The sequence below is a fragment of the Diuraphis noxia genome, unplaced genomic scaffold, assembly GCF_037042655.1.
Source record: "Diuraphis noxia isolate RWA-SAM2 unplaced genomic scaffold, SU_Dnox_SAM2 contig0001, whole genome shotgun sequence".
NCBI classification, from domain to species: Eukaryota; Metazoa; Arthropoda; class Insecta; order Hemiptera; family Aphididae; genus Diuraphis; species Diuraphis noxia.
Window position 1 is genome coordinate 26,790,203 of NW_028301711.1, and position 18,938 is coordinate 26,809,140.

Genomic DNA, 18,938 nt, shown 5'->3' on the forward strand with positions numbered 1-18,938 from the left:
GTTTACACGGTTTAAACACACACAAATTACAATAATTTCCGGTTCATGTATATTATAATATTATTATTATTATAAAGTCGAAGGTGAGTGCCGGTGATGTGTCGCCCGGCCCGCCGCTCCATACTTCTTTACATTCCATACGTCGTTAAATTCGGCCAAACGGCTCGCGCACACTATGCGAACATACAAGAAGTACGGAACTCTGGTGCCGGGTGTTCCACGGTGCGATGGTGCCGCGTGCTGGTCCGCCGGATGATGATGATGAATCGAAACCGTCGTGTCGTGATTTCGTGTACCGCAGCACTCGCTATGTTCTAACAACAATAATATTATACTCTGTCATCGGTACACGTCCGCCAACCGCGGTTCGATAGCCGTTCGCGGAGGCGGCGTCAGGGTACCTACGGGCGTACACGGACACGACGGTACGGTGCCAGTGGCCGCGGATCGTCGCTAAAAATAATGCAGCAACTCGCTGTCACTATTATTAGATCGGGCAGACCGATCGCATTTCCCCCCTCCCCCCGCCGTCCGCTTATACTTACACCGCCGTTGGCGCCGTCGCCAACGCGTAGCTAGCCAAATCCGTGCAATCGCCCGTTATCTATTTATAACGTATCCAGTGTACGTATATTATGCTTTAATTACATCGGTACACTTCTGTCTATATACAGTATAACATAGTAAATAATGGTAATGCTCATATATAACGACGTTTATAACATTATGTAGGTACATTGTGTATTACATTACTGTAATGTAGCACGGCGATAATATCGCACTTGATTCGCGTGTAAACCGGTGATGGGGGAGTGGTGAAAACGTATTTATTATCGTTATGCACTGGTATTGTGTATAGGCACCGAAACTGACTTCGATAATATTATAATCGTCGGGGGTGCCTGAAATTTAGGCCGCCGCCGCTATAGTCACCGGGCTAAACTCCTCGTGCGTGTGTGCTATGGTTGAGTGGTGTGTGTGCTCCGTGTACCTTACCTACCGAATAATCGAATCGACCGCGCGCCGTCGTGTACCGTTTGTGTGACGATGACGACGACGCGCGTATACTCACAATTCGAAATTGCGTTATATTGTGTGCGTGTGCACTTTCATATAGGTACATAATATACACGTTGTAAATGTGTGTGTGTATGTGTGAGTGTGTGTGAGTGTGATGACGATAGTACTATATATGATTCCGGTGAGACTATATATACTGCGGCGCGCCGCGTACAGCGTCCACCCGACTTTGTAATAATCGATTACATTATGGTGTTGTTCTATTATACAATATTTGGCCGTGTTACGGTTACGTTCACATACGTATATACATGTTGTATAAAAATCGAAATCAAAAAAAAAAAAAAAATCTAAAAACTAATTCGGGAATAACGATTTGGAATCAAAATAGTAAACTATAGTTATGCTCAATATTATTTTATCGTTAGTGATCTGGCCGAAGAGATTAAAGGTATTACTTATTATATGGTCGACATCGTAGCTGCTCTTGTCCGTCTTCGCGGCGGTGTTGGTCGGTCCCGCCGTCTCGTCTGTCTAGTCGCCGTCTTTACCGTGGTCGAAGAAGTTGCGTTCTGAAATGTTCTGATGGTGGTCTCCGTTTTGATCCTTCGGTCGCTGCTGATGGTCGACTGACGCCAAAAGTCCGCTGGCTGTGGCACTTATACGAGCGACTATTGGCACACGCATCAGGTTCTCAGATCTGCTATTGCTGCCTGCCTACCCATACGACCGCCGTCCCTCAGCTTCTACCCCCACTCCGTGTAAAGATCGGACCTCCACCGTTGCCGCTTCTACCGCGATATCCGTTAACTGTGTCTCGTTCTCTTTTGGTATCTCTCTCTTTCTCTTTATATATATATATATATAAACCAGCCCGAATGCGTGCGGCAAGAATGCGACGTCTCCTCGCCGCCGTCCGTGTGTGTTTATAATAAGCGCGGTACACACATGGCACACGTGTGCGTCTCGCACCGGTGGTGGCTTGTTCTCCCGCTGCAGCCACCGGTCCCGTTCTATAATAAAAACTCCTGTGCCGGTGCCCCTTCCCCACCCGTGATCCCAAAACCATCGACCGCTAACGGGGGAGGGGGGGGTCTCTCCGCGTTGGTCGTTCTCGAGCACCGGCGACGGCGACGGCTGCAGCTGCGGAACGTCGTCGTTGGTTCAGGAACCGCGCCGCATATCCCTCCAGCACCGTCTCGTAACCCCCACATACACCCGACGTTTCTTCGGCATCCTTCTCTCCCGCCGCCGCTCGCCATTTACGGTCATCTCTCCGGAGCCGCTCAAGAAGAGTCTGAATACATTAAAATAATACACGTAACCCGCTTGCGTACCGAGTTTCTATAAATAACCACTGCCCCGCCGCACCAGAGCTATACAGGCTCCCGCACACAAGTCGAATAGCCGTGTTGCCGCTGTACGCGTGTGCGCGTTACCGTATATATTATATATTATTATTATCGCGCTTGTGTGTGTATGTTTAATATGCCTATAAAGACGCGCATCGTCGAACGATGAGGCGGTGTGTGACCATCGGCAGAGTGCGATTGACAGGAACCGTCGGCGTTTGTTGAGGGGCGGGATGGGGAGGAAGAAGTATGCGTGTTGCAGGAATGGCCGGTGAAATACAACACCGACCCACGTCATCGTCTTTTCGTCATTGTTATATTATTGTGCGCAGCGCCGTCGCTATTGGCTGCACTAGCCGGGATTTCGAAAACACGTAATATCCGTTTTTTACCATATAATATATAATATGTTGTATGTTCGAAATCGACAAAACTGAAAGTTTAAAGCGCAGTTTTACGGCCACGACGACAGTCGGACCGAGACGAATATTATTGTCAACCCGCCAAAGTTTCGTAAAGCAATACGCACCACACACACACCCGTCGTCGATCACTTACTGACTTGCACACAAACGACGGCGATTCGACGATTTCGTCGTATAATAGCTGTCGCAATAATAATATCGCGGCGACAGTACTTGGGATTTTTTTTTCTCACAACTATCGGATATCATTATTAGGCAGTAGATTTATATGTGCTTTTACTGCTTTTAGGATAATATATTTGTATCTATATGCATTTAAAAAGTCCCAATGAATAATCGCACGCACTAAGATAATATGTGACACACACCAATATTAATAAAATAATCTATACATAGTAAAGAACGATTTAATACCAAAACAATTTTTATAGTATATTATATATGATGAGCTCGAAACGATGAAAATACGCGTATTATATTCTACGAATAATTATTTATTTATTTATATATTTTCAATTGTAGGTAGATATATTTATTATTTAATGTATCACTCAAATTAAACAAAAAGTAGTTGAGTAAACAATTATTATGGAATGAAATGTAATTTATGGATAATATATACATATTATTATTTTGTTACGGTGTATAAATTCAACGTTGTATTTTGTATTAAAGTTGGATATCAAAAGCAATTGGTGCTCAATAATAAATATAATATCATGAAAATATATAAATATTTAAGTTTGTTAAAATATTCTGTTTGATTTTTAGGTAGTTAAATTTCACTAATTATTGTTTGTACAACAAAATCATATTTTTATCCAACGGCTTCTAATAAAACAAACTGAAGTTAATTAATTAATATATAAATCCTCTCTCAGTCTATCGTTTGCTATAATAACACTATTGCCAATGTATCGTGTGCAATCATAAAAGTATTTCAGTTACAATGACATCGGCTCTCGTACTAATATGACGTATTATTGTGTACTGTATCGGTAATCCAATACACCTGGGGATGTATACTAGGATTACTGGAGTATAAAAAAAAGTAATTTATTACCATTTAGTTCGATATAAAACATACAAGATTATTATTTTAAACATATATGTAAGTATAATCGACAGTATTGTATTAATTCTGTATGGACGTTTGTTTTTTTTTTTTATTAGGAAGCCATTTTTGGGCATCTCGCAGTTTTAAATGTTAAAATATTGATTTTTTCGTTGAATTTCTAACCGCGTTACTATATACTAATAATAATAATAATAATAGTAATAATAACACGTATATAGCCACGGTACATTAATAAAATAATACTAAGCACTTGATATTTATTTGTATATCACACTGTAATATAATAATAGGTATTGTACGTATTATATGATGGAGTAATTTTTGATTATAGAAATGATTTTTTTTTTTACGGTCGAGTCCACAATATGTAATCTAAAATAAATATAAAAATAAAGTACACCCTATTTAAACCTGATTATAGACTCGAGCGTTTTTTTTTTTTTTTAACAAGTCAGTTTTCTTATGGATTATTTTTGATAAAGTATCTACTGTATTGGTTTTACAATGATGTTTATTTCTTTTTTATTCTGTAAACACTTCTTCTACCTCTAAACTTGCTCAAAAGTATCAAGTGTAACATTTTTTCTGAAAAGTAATGTTCTTGAGCTGGTACTTAAAAAGGTCATTTTTCGATTTTCGAAACGGTACTCGAAATAAAAGCGGTTAAAGGAGAAAAAACGTACGATTTCATGATTTTAAAAAATTTATTAAATACGGACGACGTTTTCTACTAGATATATTGCTTAAAATGTAAAATTACAAGAGATTTTTTCTTTGTATTTTGGATTTTGTTCCTTGTGGTTTAAAGTTCGGAAAATTTTAGCCATTTTTTAGTTATTTACAGACATTTTAATTTTGGGAGTTTTTTTGTTGTAGTTCAGTTAAAAATATTCGTAAAAACTTGAAATTTGGGTTGTTTACTTATATGGTAAAATTTTCAAAACATTTGAGTTTTTTCTTTTCTTTTCTTTGTTTTCCCCTCGTCCGCTAAGAATCGTTTTTTATCCAACGCAATCATTGCATTCAAATCCAATAAAATTACATTATCCTATCCGAGGACCGAAGAGACGAACCACCTCCAAAATGCTGAATTTTATTATTATAGTTATTATATATAAATATTATGGTATATTGATGTCAATGTCTAATTTATTTTTCATTTATTAGTTAATATCTAACTTGATAATTAATATTTTGTTAATTGTTATTCTTGTTTATAGTTGAACTATAACTTGAAAAATTATTTTATCTGGAAAAGTTTATTTTTTTATTGTATATGCCATCGATGTTTAAAAACTCGTCGCATAGTATAAACATTGTTTAAAATTACTCCTATTCATTTATTTATCTAATATAGTCTCTTATCGTATTTCTGTAATTGTTTATAATATGTTAGTGTAATAATTCACATTAGCCATTAATATTATCTAACTTTTACAACAGATGTGAAAAAAACAGTAATCTTTATACCCTTTTTGAAATTGGAACTGGAAAGACTTTATACTTTTATGGGAAATAACAATTCTCACTTTTGAAAATAGCATCTTGCAGGCCAATGATACTAATAGTTTTCCTTCCTCTCATGCAGCTGTTGACAATATGTACGTAATGAGCAGTCGCTGGTACCTAAATCACCGGTATGGTATTTATTGAAAAGGTTGTATTATAAAAAATACTTAAGTATAAACACAACTTGAAAGTATTTAAAATAAACTACTCGAGCATTATTGCTGGCATAAATAAAAAATTTAATCGAATAATACTTGAATAATACTTGAATAAAATAAATATCAACCACGATTGAAAAAAAAACATAACAATTTCGATAAAAATCTCTTGCTGAAAAATGCTGAAACAGTCGAATATTATCCGCGTTATATGTGCTAATACTTGGCTACGACATTATAATTGTATAAAAGAACTTGAAAGTTACGAGTAAATCAAAAAAATGATAATATGGAGTGTATTAATTGTGTTAAAAACATCATAAAATCGTTTTTAAGAATACTTTAAACGCATTGTAGGTATAATATGCACAAACATAAAAAACTTTAAAATTCTAATAAGCGAACACTCCGTCATAAAGTATTTGTATTTGAACTTGTTTAACGTCATGACTCCGCACTGCACGCACCACACATATTGTATATAGCACGTTACGACGGCTATAAAAAATCGCTGCCGCCTTCGCGCGTGTTTATAATATTTTAATCGTCGTGCGCTTAAATTTGATGTTGTTGGCTGTATATTGAATGGTGTAAAATAATAATGTTATGTAGTCGAATTCCAGTAAAAAAAATTTTTTATCATTCTACGGTGCTGTATTATGTAGTTTTGTATTGAACTCTCCTGCATGTGCGTGCACGATGAGGAACAGGAATGAAAACAATTTCCCTGACACCATAACATTTTAGTGGCGTGGCTAATTATAAAGACAACACAATTGAACGCTGTATTTTGTGTCATGAGAAGGTTTGACCTTTCAGGCCATGGCTCGACACTTATGAACCTTTTTCTCGTGACATTGTTCGTGAAATAAATCAAAGTATATTCATGGCGATTTACTATGAGGTATGATTTTGGGTTTTTAATTTGAGTACATATATTTGCTATTTGTAACACGTCACTAGAGTTTATCGGGACTATTCGTCAAAAGCTGTTATCCCGAAAAACAAACTCAAATTCGGCTGGCGGTCATGTAAAATCGATTCGCTAATATGGTAAGTTATTCGACGAAACAAACCGCCATCACTGCATGTTTACCACCTTTTCCCTATATGCGGCTGTATATATTCAACAACCTGCGGTCACCTCATCCCGGCAGCGGTTTCGGTCCAGCCAAATCCTTTTCGACCGTTATAATCTCCTATATCTGGCCGGTTAGCCCACAACGCACACACTATAGACTAGACTAGATGATAATTTATACTGCAGTGATGATGACCTCGCCGCGCCATTGCCGCTATATTATCTATAGTATATGATTCGATGTGCGTTATTCCTTTTATAAACTTAACTCAATGTTATTTAGATGTGTAAAATCATTTCAAATTTTCGAACTTTATTGTTGGTAAGATTATTAAAATATTTATCAAATATATATTATCTATCTAATATACAATGTATATAATTGCAAATAATATTATCGATAGACTGACCTCCTTGCCAAACATACTAATCAGGTTTCTGTATTTTATTTTTTTGAAATCGTTACATTATTTAATTAGGTACCTCTCTTAATATTACCTACATTTTCTATTGTTGAATATTAAATTTTGTAAATATTATGCCATGTTTTGGGGGTTTTTTTTTTAAATAAAATATCTCATAATTTAAAAAAATGTTGAATGAATAATTCTATATCTTATATTGCTAAATAGAAAAATAAACCTAGGAAGTATTTCTGTTGTATAATAGGTTTACCTCATCATTGACCAGGCTACTACTCTTATGAATGACTTAAATTTGAATTAAAATATATATAATTGCATTATATGAAAAATGATTTTGAGTGGATGAGATAGTGTGTGTTAAAACCTGCCTCTGTTGCTAAGGATATTGTATTAAGTACTTATTTTTATTGTTAAGAGGACGCCACACCCGCATGTGTTGTCTATTCGTCTTTCAAGTGCGTAACATGACAAATTTTATGCTCAGCAGTTCCAATTTAGCTCCGTTAGTTTACAACTTAGAGTAAATTGACCTCTTATAAGAATTAAAGGTAACATTATTATCTAGGTTTTCACTGAGGCTTTTTATGATATTTCAATTTTGAAGCGAGTTATGAGTATTTTAAGATATACAAGCAATTCACAGTTTAAAAAATACTCATAAGTTGCTTCAAAATTGGAATATAATAAAAAGCCTCTGTAAAAACCTAGATAATAATGTTACCTTTAATTCTTATAAGAGGTCAATTTACTCTAAGTTGTAAACTAACGGAGCTAAATTGGAACTGCTGAGCATAAAATTTGTCATGTTACGCACTTGAAAGACGAAGACAACACATGCGGGTGTGGCGTCCTCCTAATAGAAATTTATTTTTCTTTATTATTAATACGTTTCGTTGAATTAATTTATGTAAAAAACATTGCATATATTATTTAACAAATAACATAACATTATTGTGTTCTTAACTCAAAAGTTAATGCTATGTACCGCTACAGAACAGTGTAAATAAGTTTTTAAGGTTCGCAAGTGCCATTAAGTTAAAATTAATCTAAATATAGAATAAAGTAGAGCCTACTGACGAATTTTTAAATGGCTGTATTACGCATGTATCACGAAACCTTAATGCACACCTGAACTGTTCATCAAACCATAATTTAATAATTACATATAAAATCGGTATGATCATCGAATTTAAAAAGGGTCACTAATAAAGTCACGCGCCTATCTTATTACTGACTGATGCCCCCATTAACTTTGTGAGTTAGATCTAATGTACCCTGTATTTTAAACATTTCATTGTATATAAAAAATAATAATACAATTGGTAAGAGTTTAAGCTTGTGTTTAATATTTCTTGAATTACAAAATAATAACTAAAATCTTAAATCGTTATTTTTCGTTTAATTGTCCAATTTTATCAAAATTGCGACTTTCAATGTTTATAAAGACCTTTATTACATTTAAACCTTTTGATATTTACTAGGAATCATAATACATATAAAACTATAAGGTTTGGTTACATACATTATATCATAATATTAAGTTACCATAACGACGATCGGGTGAACAAGGCGTATAAGAGTTTCTGTTCAGTATAATCATTTTTAAACATAATACTAGTTTAAGTCTTCTTATTAATGATGAAAAATACGTTTAAAACTTAAATTTATCAGACTGAAAATCTATAAAACCACCATTACCATTATCGTTAAGTTCGTCTTACACTCAGTTTTAGCCTTCATTACAATTTCATAGTCAATTTACTTTTATTTTCGATCAATGTTTGCTATTTTATTTTTTATGGATTCTGAAACTACCTTTAATTTGTTAATGAAAGCTTATTTTGATAAGCTGTAATACAACATTTTTTGTTTTTTTCCACGCGTTTTATTGGCGTATTTACTTTTAGGAAAAGAGATTAAAAGTTTCCATCTCTTATGCAAGGATTTTAACTTTTTCGGTTACATATACGAACATTTTAAAAATCTAATAAATCAAAAAAAATTTGTTTGTGATTAAATTTGAAGTAGCAGCTCTAATTAAATCAATTTTGATTTTAGAGTCAGGTTGTTTCGTCAATCGGCTTAAAGAATAAGGCAAAATGTAGCATTAATAAATATAAGTTTCGCATACTATAAAGAAAATTGATGTTGTGTTTCGTATGGAATTAGGGTTAGAAATATGAAATGTTTCTATGAATTGATATAATGATATGTAATGACAGCTAGCTTTCAAAAAAGTCCCTATTAAATCTAACGTTGCCCGGTTGAAAAATAAAATCTAGTGTTCTTAAATTATTAAATTTTTAAATTAAATTATTAAAAATTAAATTCTTAAAGGGTTAAATCAGTGAACCAAACGAAAATGTAGGGCAAAATCCTTAAGGCATAGGAATTATTTATTGTAGAACTTTTGACTTTTACGAACGAAATCGTTTTCTACCCTACTTTTTATTTAATTATAATATAACAATGTCGTGTATCGGGGGTATAAAAATCTCATTGGGTCGCCAGATTGCTTGGATTCGACGCTAATAATACATTATAATATTATACGCAACCGCTCCGACTGGTGTTCTAAGTTGTACGCGACGAATGCAGTTGCAGCCGTTCGGCCATTGTGTGTAACTGCAGCGTCCCACGGATCGTTGGTGCAATATACTTAATTCCTATGTATCATTAGTGCACATATTTTTTTTTCAAAATAATGATGGTATCTATATTATACCTACATAATATTTTATTACTTTTATGTATATTTATCTGAGGCTACCCGCAACGAAGCGTATACTGACACGTTTAATAGAATATTATTGCAATGTTTTCGATGAGCGTTTCCGTTACATTTTGAGAATAGGATAATCCCTGCAGGTCGGTAAGATGATGACGATGAGGTGGTAACTCGACACCGCCGCCAAATCCGTCACGCACGGTCATTACTCCCGTTTCTGCCGACGACGGCTTATTTTTGTATAAAGTCCCGTGTGCTTGCTGATGTATATATATATATATATATATGCAACATGCATACACATATATATGGTACACTGGTCGTATACTGCAGGAGATGTGTCTTCCTCCGTCCCGGACGTTATATTGTCTTGTATACATCACACGAAAACGATATAAAAGCTGAGTTAGTTCTGCTGGAAAAATAATGCTTGGTTTCTAACTTACTATAAAACTGTAAGACCCAACCGCGCCTATAATCTCGCTTGACCCACGAAACGGGGCATATTATATCGAATTCGTCGATTTTCTATCGAGTTCATTTGCTGAATGGATTCCACTGAACTTTAAATTTTTTTTAAATCGTAAAAAGACTAAAAAGTAGTCATATTATAATAAGTGATGATAAAGTGCCTACGTTATAATAATTTTGATAAATTAATTTAAATAATATTTGTACTATAGTATAATACATAAATACGTTAAACATTATGAATCACCTAATTGTCGAAATAGAAATAAAAACATGACTTATGTTAACATTTTTAAATTTATTTTTAAGTTTGAAATTCACGACTGCCTTTCTAAAATTTTTATAAATTTAAAGCTCAACAGAATTGGTAGATAGATATTATATGAACCGCGTACTTTTTGAAAACCAGATGTTACGGCCAAATCAATTCCCATGAAATATGTTGAAATAATATTAAAATTGTTTTTCTTAATATAATATCGATGTAGAATATAACCGAATGTATTTACAAATAGCGCGTTACTGTTTAATGTACTCGTATATGATGGATCAAGAGTACCGAATATTTTTCAGGTCACGTAAGTCTTTATGCCAATATTTTGTTATCGAAGTTATTGCAAATTTTACGTGGCAGTTATACATATGTATATTTGTATCCCACATATAGCATTTGTCAATCATAACAATTGCATTAATGTTTAACATTGATTGGAATTTAAATATTTAAAATTAAAACTTTATCAAATATTGAACAGTTATTTAATTTTAGATTTCGAGTGGAACTTTTTATGTTATGATTGTAATGTTTAATTCAAGAATTAATTAATATTCGAGAAAAAATATTTTAAAGTTAATACAAATTTTAAATTGCTTAGGTAAATCTTAATATTTAACATTTATTTAATTTTCTAAGATGAATAATTATTAATGTTTTAAAATCAAACATTAAATTGATCTTTATATTACCTAATTGCTTAATTTTAATTTCGTACTCATTGAAAATTAAATGTTTAATATTCAATTTAAATACATATTATATATATTATTATGTATAGCTGATAGGTAATAATAGCTATATATATTTATCAATAACCATTTTTTCTGAGTAATCGTATAGGACGAATCGTATAGGTGAAATTTGTCAAAAAAAATTACAAATCTGAATTATTTAAGAATATTTTTATATTATGTCTGTTTTATAACTGATAATTGAACTTTACTACCCATGCACTGAATGTTTTTTGATATCGGGTATGTATTTCCTTAGTTTTAATGAAACACAAGCAGCACTAGCTTCGTTCATCTTCGTTTCGATTTAATTAAATCATTGCGGAAAATAAACTTTCATAACTGTTAGTTTACTCGAACATTTATGGTGTGGAATAATAAACCATATTTTTAGGACAAAATCTGTCTTTAGGTAAATTTTGATTTTTCAGCATTTTATAATTACATATATACTGACAAATATATTACTCATAATTTAGAAATTACGTTATTTTTTTTTTTTATCGTCTTTCATTAAAGCAAGATTTACCAATAAAAATATTTTTGTGTGTCGTTAAAATATCGTGTCGCTCCTGCTAATAATATGATATAGAGAGTCAATTCGTAGTTTCCCGTAGATTTATTCCTATGTAGTATATGATTGATGGTGATTAATATTGACTTATATTCTATGAGAGTTAGTAGAGTTGACTTTTAAATAGACGAATATTTTTAGTTATTGATATACCTAATTAAATAGAATTACGATGACATTGGAATTGAAAAGAATTTTTACCATCAAATTGGGTTAGAATTCGCCACATCACGATTTATGAAGTGTATATAGTCATTTTGATAGCTTACATTATAAGTCAGAAATAGATTATATATACATTTAACCATAAGTATACATCGTTTTTTACTCATCGTCGTATACGGATTTTTGGATCGTTCAAACTCATCCTTTGAGTACGCGTATTTCGGGTAGTGTTAAATTATATTTAAATATACTTCAATTCGGCTGCAGGTCATGGTACTACGCGTGTATAAAATAAATATTAATTAGTAGGTAATATATCCACACACATAGAGCCCTCTGCACGGGTTTGTCTGCTGGGAGAGGGTCTCTTCTCAAAAGCTCTATACATCAAACGAATAATATTATCCAATTATAATATGTTTGATATATATAACATATTTTATACTGATGTTGTGCTATATACACGTGTTGTGTGTGTCGATTTGGTGATGGAGGTGCAATTTGCGGGGTAGACGATTTCGATATGTTTTATTATACGATATTGCACGTAATATATTATGTATCACGTGTGCTCATAAATAATAATATATTGATATAAAGGAAACGATAAACTCGAGGGGAAAGTTAGTAATCCTTTGATTACCCATATTCAATAAATGTTTGGATAAAAAAATATGTTATATACATATATTAATTTTTATAAAAAACAATTTGTGCAATTCGGCTCTCTGGTGGCAGCGACGATAGCTTCTGCTGTATATATGATCACTGGCACACATATTCATGCTTCTCTTTTTCTACTAAATCGAAAACACAAAGCTCTCGCCACAGCGTATATAGGTATAATATAATAATGCACGCACACATGACCTGCAGCTTATATTAAATTTTAGTACGCTATATATCACTACGCTATTAACGTATCTTCTATAACCATTGAATAGTATGTGTATGCCCGGGCCATAAATAGTAAAAATGTACAACACAAATTTTAGGGTCACAACAATTTATAGCGGTCAATGATCAATAGTTGCATAATACTTTGGGATGATCCCAAAGTGACCTCATCTGCGCTATGCCTTTTTCCGTATACAATCTAGACGCGCCCTATATCATTTATTAATTTTCTATCATATAATATTTATGAACTTGTGTGTTTAATAACGTTATAAAAAATACGTAAAAGCGTCTATTGGTTTTTAGTTGATCTGTTATTCCTGTACATACTATGCATTCCATGCAATAATTAATATAGTCACGCAGATAATATTCTTTAACTTATATTAGAATCCAAAAAAACGACTTTTTTATTTAATAGTTATTGTTATTTGTGATTATTAAAAAAAATATAAATAATCGAAAACCAAATATTATAGTCAACAAATAATTATATATTATACCACTTAAATACATTAGCGTGTTTAAGTAATATTTTGAAATGTAATTATGGGCAATAGACATGCTAAACAAAGCTTCATTTATTAAGCTACCTACAAAATTTAAATTAAATTACTAAACCAAAGAACAATAAATGTTTAATATATACGAAGCGTAATCACAGCAATTCCGTTTAATTTACGTTAAATTTTCCATGTATTTATTAAAATTTCTATTATTGATCATTGATGTGAAACATCTAATACGCTTTTAAAACAAAACAGAATTTTCTTAAAAAATCAGAATATTTTGTTTTTGCCATGTTTATATTTTCTTTTAAACCATCTTTTCAATTTCCTCGTATATTTTCTATAAAAAGTATTTGTGAACAAACATTTAAGAGTCCGAATTGGGACAGAACGTGTATGAGTTTTAAAGACAGCATTTTGTTTGTATATATGTATGAGTGTGTGAATACTATGAATGCTATAAATATGTATGTCTATATGTTGAGGATTATTTATACATTAATAAAGCTCTCGTGAATGGCAAAGCTTTCTGCTGATCCCTTTAAATTCGCTTGCACCTAACCGTAGTATTATTCAGTCCAATAACTTTCAATACATCCCGTCCCGTCGTAACATCGGCGTTGATACTGCACTCTCTTTGCATTATATTGACGTCGATATTAGGTAATACATTTTGATTTATTAACATATCGGGTGGGCTACTACGCTTTTCTTGAGCCTAACGTGGAAAATCTCAATGGCTTCTCAATATATATACAGATAATATTATTTTATTATTTACAAGAAACGTCGTTTTTATATAAGTATCGTGTCATTAATCATTATTATTCTACTCGACTAATTGCTGATAATTTTTATTTTGCTGATATAGAGCTACCGCCATCATATTGGACTGGATCGCCACAAATGGCGGCCGTGGCAACAACACCACAGGTCATCGCTTCTGGGTCGTGGATGAGCCCAAAGACGACGGATACACCGCTCTGCATTTGGCTGCTCTCAACAATCACAACCGTGTGGCGGCATTGCTACTGGTTCGTGGCCGAGCCGACCCAAACAAACGAAACGTCAACAAGCAGACGGCTCTTCATCTGGCCGTGGAACGTCAGCACGCAGATATCGTCAGGGTACGTAGGGTCGTACCCATTGATTTAGTCGTGGCGATTATTTACTGATGTGCACTATTTGTTCGCCATTCCTGTTCTTATGTAGTATGTACGTTATCCTTTGATATTTTTTGTAGCTCCTCGTTCACCACAATGCCGATCCGAACATCCCTGATAAAGACGGGGACACGCCCATGCACGAGGCTTTGCGCCATCACACGTTGCTACAACTCAAGACAGTCGGCACACCACCTCCGCCTGGAGTGGGCTTGGGAAACAGTCCTAGGGATCCCAACACTAAGTTCCGGTTTGACGGCGGTGGTGGCATATCACTGCGAAACATTCTCGCTGGCAACAGGGTCGTTCGTGATTACGCGCAACTGGCAAATGACGGAGAAAACTTGTATTCATCAGTCAGCCGTACCGTAACGAGCCAGCCCTGTCCTGTTGAACAGGCGGCATCACTTTGGGCGGCCAAGGGTCCCGCATACTTGGAAATGTTCGCATCGCCGGTGTCCGCAGTGCAAAGATTGATGGCCGAACTCCTTGGTGCAGCCGATGAGTTTAGACGTTTGCGCATCGGTTCTAGCAGTGACAACGATGCAGATGACAATAATGAAAATGACCTTTCTACAGTCGATGCCACGGTAAGGCTAATTATATATACATTGAATATACTGGTTCCAAAACTTATTAATTTGATTTTTTTTAATTTTTTTTTTTTTTTACAGCCCGTCTTGAACAACATGCCACCCCCGATCAAGAATAATAAATCGAAGAAAATAATAAACTGCCGTCGGGTAAAGAAATCTCCACTGCGAACTGTACGTCAACAGACCGTCGACGATCAAACCGGTCCGAAATTGGCCGGAGAGGCACGTACTGCTGCCCTGGAAGCCGCCATGGCTATTTCTGGTTATGGTAGTCGGAACCTTGGTGAACGACCAACACGTCGACCTGGACCAAGTTCTGATCATAATATGGACGGAGAAGGGCGCCCGGACGCTCAGACTGCGACTTCTGAACAGGGTAATCAAGATAATCTCAGACGGCCTACGCGTGGCCCTGTGTCCCGATCTGCACCAGCTTCACCAATTAATGATAACGTGATTCCGCCACCACCGAATGCCACAGTAGTTGTTTGCGTGCTTGCTGGCACGGGTCGCGCTGATTTATGGGTGCGCAACAACCGTGGACAAACACCATTGGATCTTTGTCCTGCTGACCAACCTTTGCGCCGTGCTTTGATAAAGTGTTGTGATGCGGCTGCACAAGCCCGCAACGTTCAAACTACTAACACCACTGCCACCGCTGTAGGCGAAACCAGTGCACCGACTCTCTCCGAGCGGTCTCATCAATCCCAACTGATGCTTAACAATATGCCACCAGACTACTCTATCAAGGCGCCGTATCATGATGCGTACGCCCCATTGATGTCAAAAGAGCTAGACCCTCCAAAAGATTGCTACAAGACATTCGCTGCTCGAAGTGATGCAGCATTCCTTAGTCTTTCGAAATCAGTCGCCGACCGTTTTTTGAGCATCGGGATTCCTCCCCCGTCGCCTAGTATGATGTTGCTAGGAGATAATACACCGGCGGTTCTTTTGAATGTTAGGCCCTCTACTTCCAGTGCCACTATGCCTGTTGGTAGCGATTCTGGTGAGAGAGTGGATAGAAACTTGATGAGAGAAACAGTCAATGACGTTAACAGAAATGACCCAGAACCAGAATCTATGGATGACGAAAGCATTTTAAGCATCACTAGTAATGCTAACGGTAGCATAGTGATTGAGAATAGTAATAATAGGTAAAGTTTAAGCTTAAAAGTTAAAATATTTATCTGTCAAATACACCTTCTGGCTTATATTTTCTAAAACCATAAATTATATTTGAAATAATCGAATAATGTATGATAAAAAATAGAACAAAGTATGACGAAATCATTAGATCACCACTGATTTCTTTCCTTATACCTTAAAATATTGTTTATCACCCATTATACGTACAAAAACGTTTAATAACATATTAAAAATTTCAAATCTTTTCATTAAGATTGTACAATTTATTTATATTGTATGATAATATTATTTATTATTTACGTTAACCTCCATCATATTTTTACTCATTACAGTAGAGCACCTACTACACGCAATCATATGGACATAGCAGCCGGTGGAAGCAACAATAGCCAACCTTCCACTTCATGTGATCTATCAGTTATAAATAACACAATGTCTCGATCACGAGACAAGCGAACTAATGAGTTAAAACAGGAGCAAATTAACATTGCAAATGCGCCATCACAGGAAGGACTACAAAATTCCCCCATGGACGTGGCTGCAGCAAATCCTCCTGGTGTTCAGGAGCCAGGACTAGTGGAAAAGCTCATGCAGCAGTTGAATGATCTCAAGGAAATGGTACGTGTATAATACTGTGATATACTGTAATATACTGTAGTATACTTATTGTATAATTTAATACATCACTAATAATTTTCTTTTTTTTTACAGAATATGTGCCCTGTGTGCTTGGATCGAATTAAAAATATGGTGTTTATGTGTGGGCATGGAACATGCCAACTGTGCGGTGATCGTATGGCCCCTGGCCAACCTTGTCCCATTTGCCGTAAACCAGTTGCACACAAGATATTATTATACTAGACCCAGACAACAGAACCATCAATATTGATATAAATCTTTTACTGATTTTCTAGACATAATACCATAACCATTTATTTTAAATCCTTACTATACTTTTGCTAGGTTACATGAGATTTTGGAGAGATCTTATTTAGTGTTGTATACTTTTATAATTAATTATTTAATTTTTTATTAAATTTATCTCATTATTAGTTTATTATTTACTCTGATGTAACCCTAGTATGCACTTCATTTTCTCCAATTAATACTGAGCCATTATCAAACATTTAAAAAAATATTAGTTATATGAATAATACAATTTTTTTTTTTTTGCTTGGTCATACAATTTAAACTATTTATAAAATGAGTTGTATGGCCGAACAATTAAATTTTTATGTCATTAGCTTTAGTCGTAATTATTTTTTTAATGTATTACTGGTTTAGTTTACAAGGATTTATTTTTAATATTAATTGTTTGTAGTTGTTAGTAGTCAACAAGCGTAATACTCGCAATTAATATTATTATTACTTTTAGTTAACAATTTATAAATTTATTATAATAGGTATATATTTATCTAGATTTACTATCAATATAATCAACAAAATTAATATTCTCTTCAGTATCCATTATTATTTATTATATATCTTATTCTACTCAATTCTAATATTATAAATTTATAAAGTTATAATAATATATTAATCTTTGTAGCTTAGTGATTGGTTTCTTTAGTATTGTTAATATTCTATTATGATAGACAATAAACAGTAGTATGTATTATTGGGGTGTACTTTAGATTCTGCCAGTAGTATAATTATGGCATGTTCCACCAAAAGTAGAAGTTTTGTTTTAATTGTATAATTCAAAAGAATTTATTCCAATAATTATAGTTTATACAATAATAATCAATGTCAATATTTATTTATTTAGCACTGAAAATTACTTATATTCTAATGTAATTTTATTTATAGTCCAACTTATCGTCAATCATCATTCATTAACAATAAAATTAATATTTTATTATTATATACAAATTTAGTTTTTTTTTTCAAAATTCTCTGTTAATATTTGTATTTTAGTTTATTATTATGGTTATTATTATTATTATTATTATTATTAGTATCATCATAGACGTGTGCAGACTGATGGCAGGGTGATTGAATGATAAAATGTTCTACCTAAAAATATTAATAATTATAGTACTGCCTTAAAATACTTACAATAACATTTTGAACTCATATTACTTCTTATTGGCTAAAAAATGATATCAATATTTAGTTATAAACACATGTTTATTGAAAATAATGTATTATATAATATCATAATTCATTTGAGCTATGAACATGGATTGTTATTTTTTATTATTTTTCGAACTTCATTGATATTATGTTATTTAAAAAAATTGACTGCCACAGACAATAAGTTACGCGAGCGCATACCCTGCATATGCCATGCACATGCCTATGATTATTATACTTAAACATTTATAATTTTTATACTCTTATTCAAAATTTTATATTTAATTTATTATATCTTAAAATAAATGCATTTAAATATAAAACTGCTGGTTTTTTTCAATTATATATTTTTCATAATTGATTTTATAAATATATATATGTTATATATTATATTCGTTTTATATATAAACTTTTTTTTTAGAAATTTAGTATGAAAATGAAATGTTTCATGATAATTCAATGTAATATTTCAAAAAATTACATTTTATGTTATCTTAAAATTCGAAACATAATACCCATTTGAGGAGATATCATTATTATATAGGTTAGAATATACA

At 33.4% G+C, this 18,938-nt stretch overlaps 1 protein-coding gene across 2 annotated transcripts in view; it reads left to right on the forward strand.

The window, feature by feature from the left end:
- Positions 1–18,704, forward strand: part of mib1 (E3 ubiquitin-protein ligase mind bomb 1) — a 48,848-nt gene extending 30,144 nt beyond the window's left edge. For both annotated transcript variants that reach the window (XM_015508344.2, XM_015508345.2), the window contains 5 exons: positions 14,272–14,527; positions 14,644–15,153; positions 15,238–16,313; positions 16,638–16,923; positions 17,017–18,704. In XM_015508344.2, coding sequence (XP_015363830.2) covers positions 14,272–14,527; positions 14,644–15,153; positions 15,238–16,313; positions 16,638–16,923; positions 17,017–17,166 — 2,278 coding nt within the window. In that variant the 3' untranslated portion in view covers positions 17,167–18,704. The remainder of the gene's footprint in view (positions 1–14,271; positions 14,528–14,643; positions 15,154–15,237; positions 16,314–16,637; positions 16,924–17,016) is intronic.
- Positions 18,705–18,938: the final 234 nt, after the last annotated feature.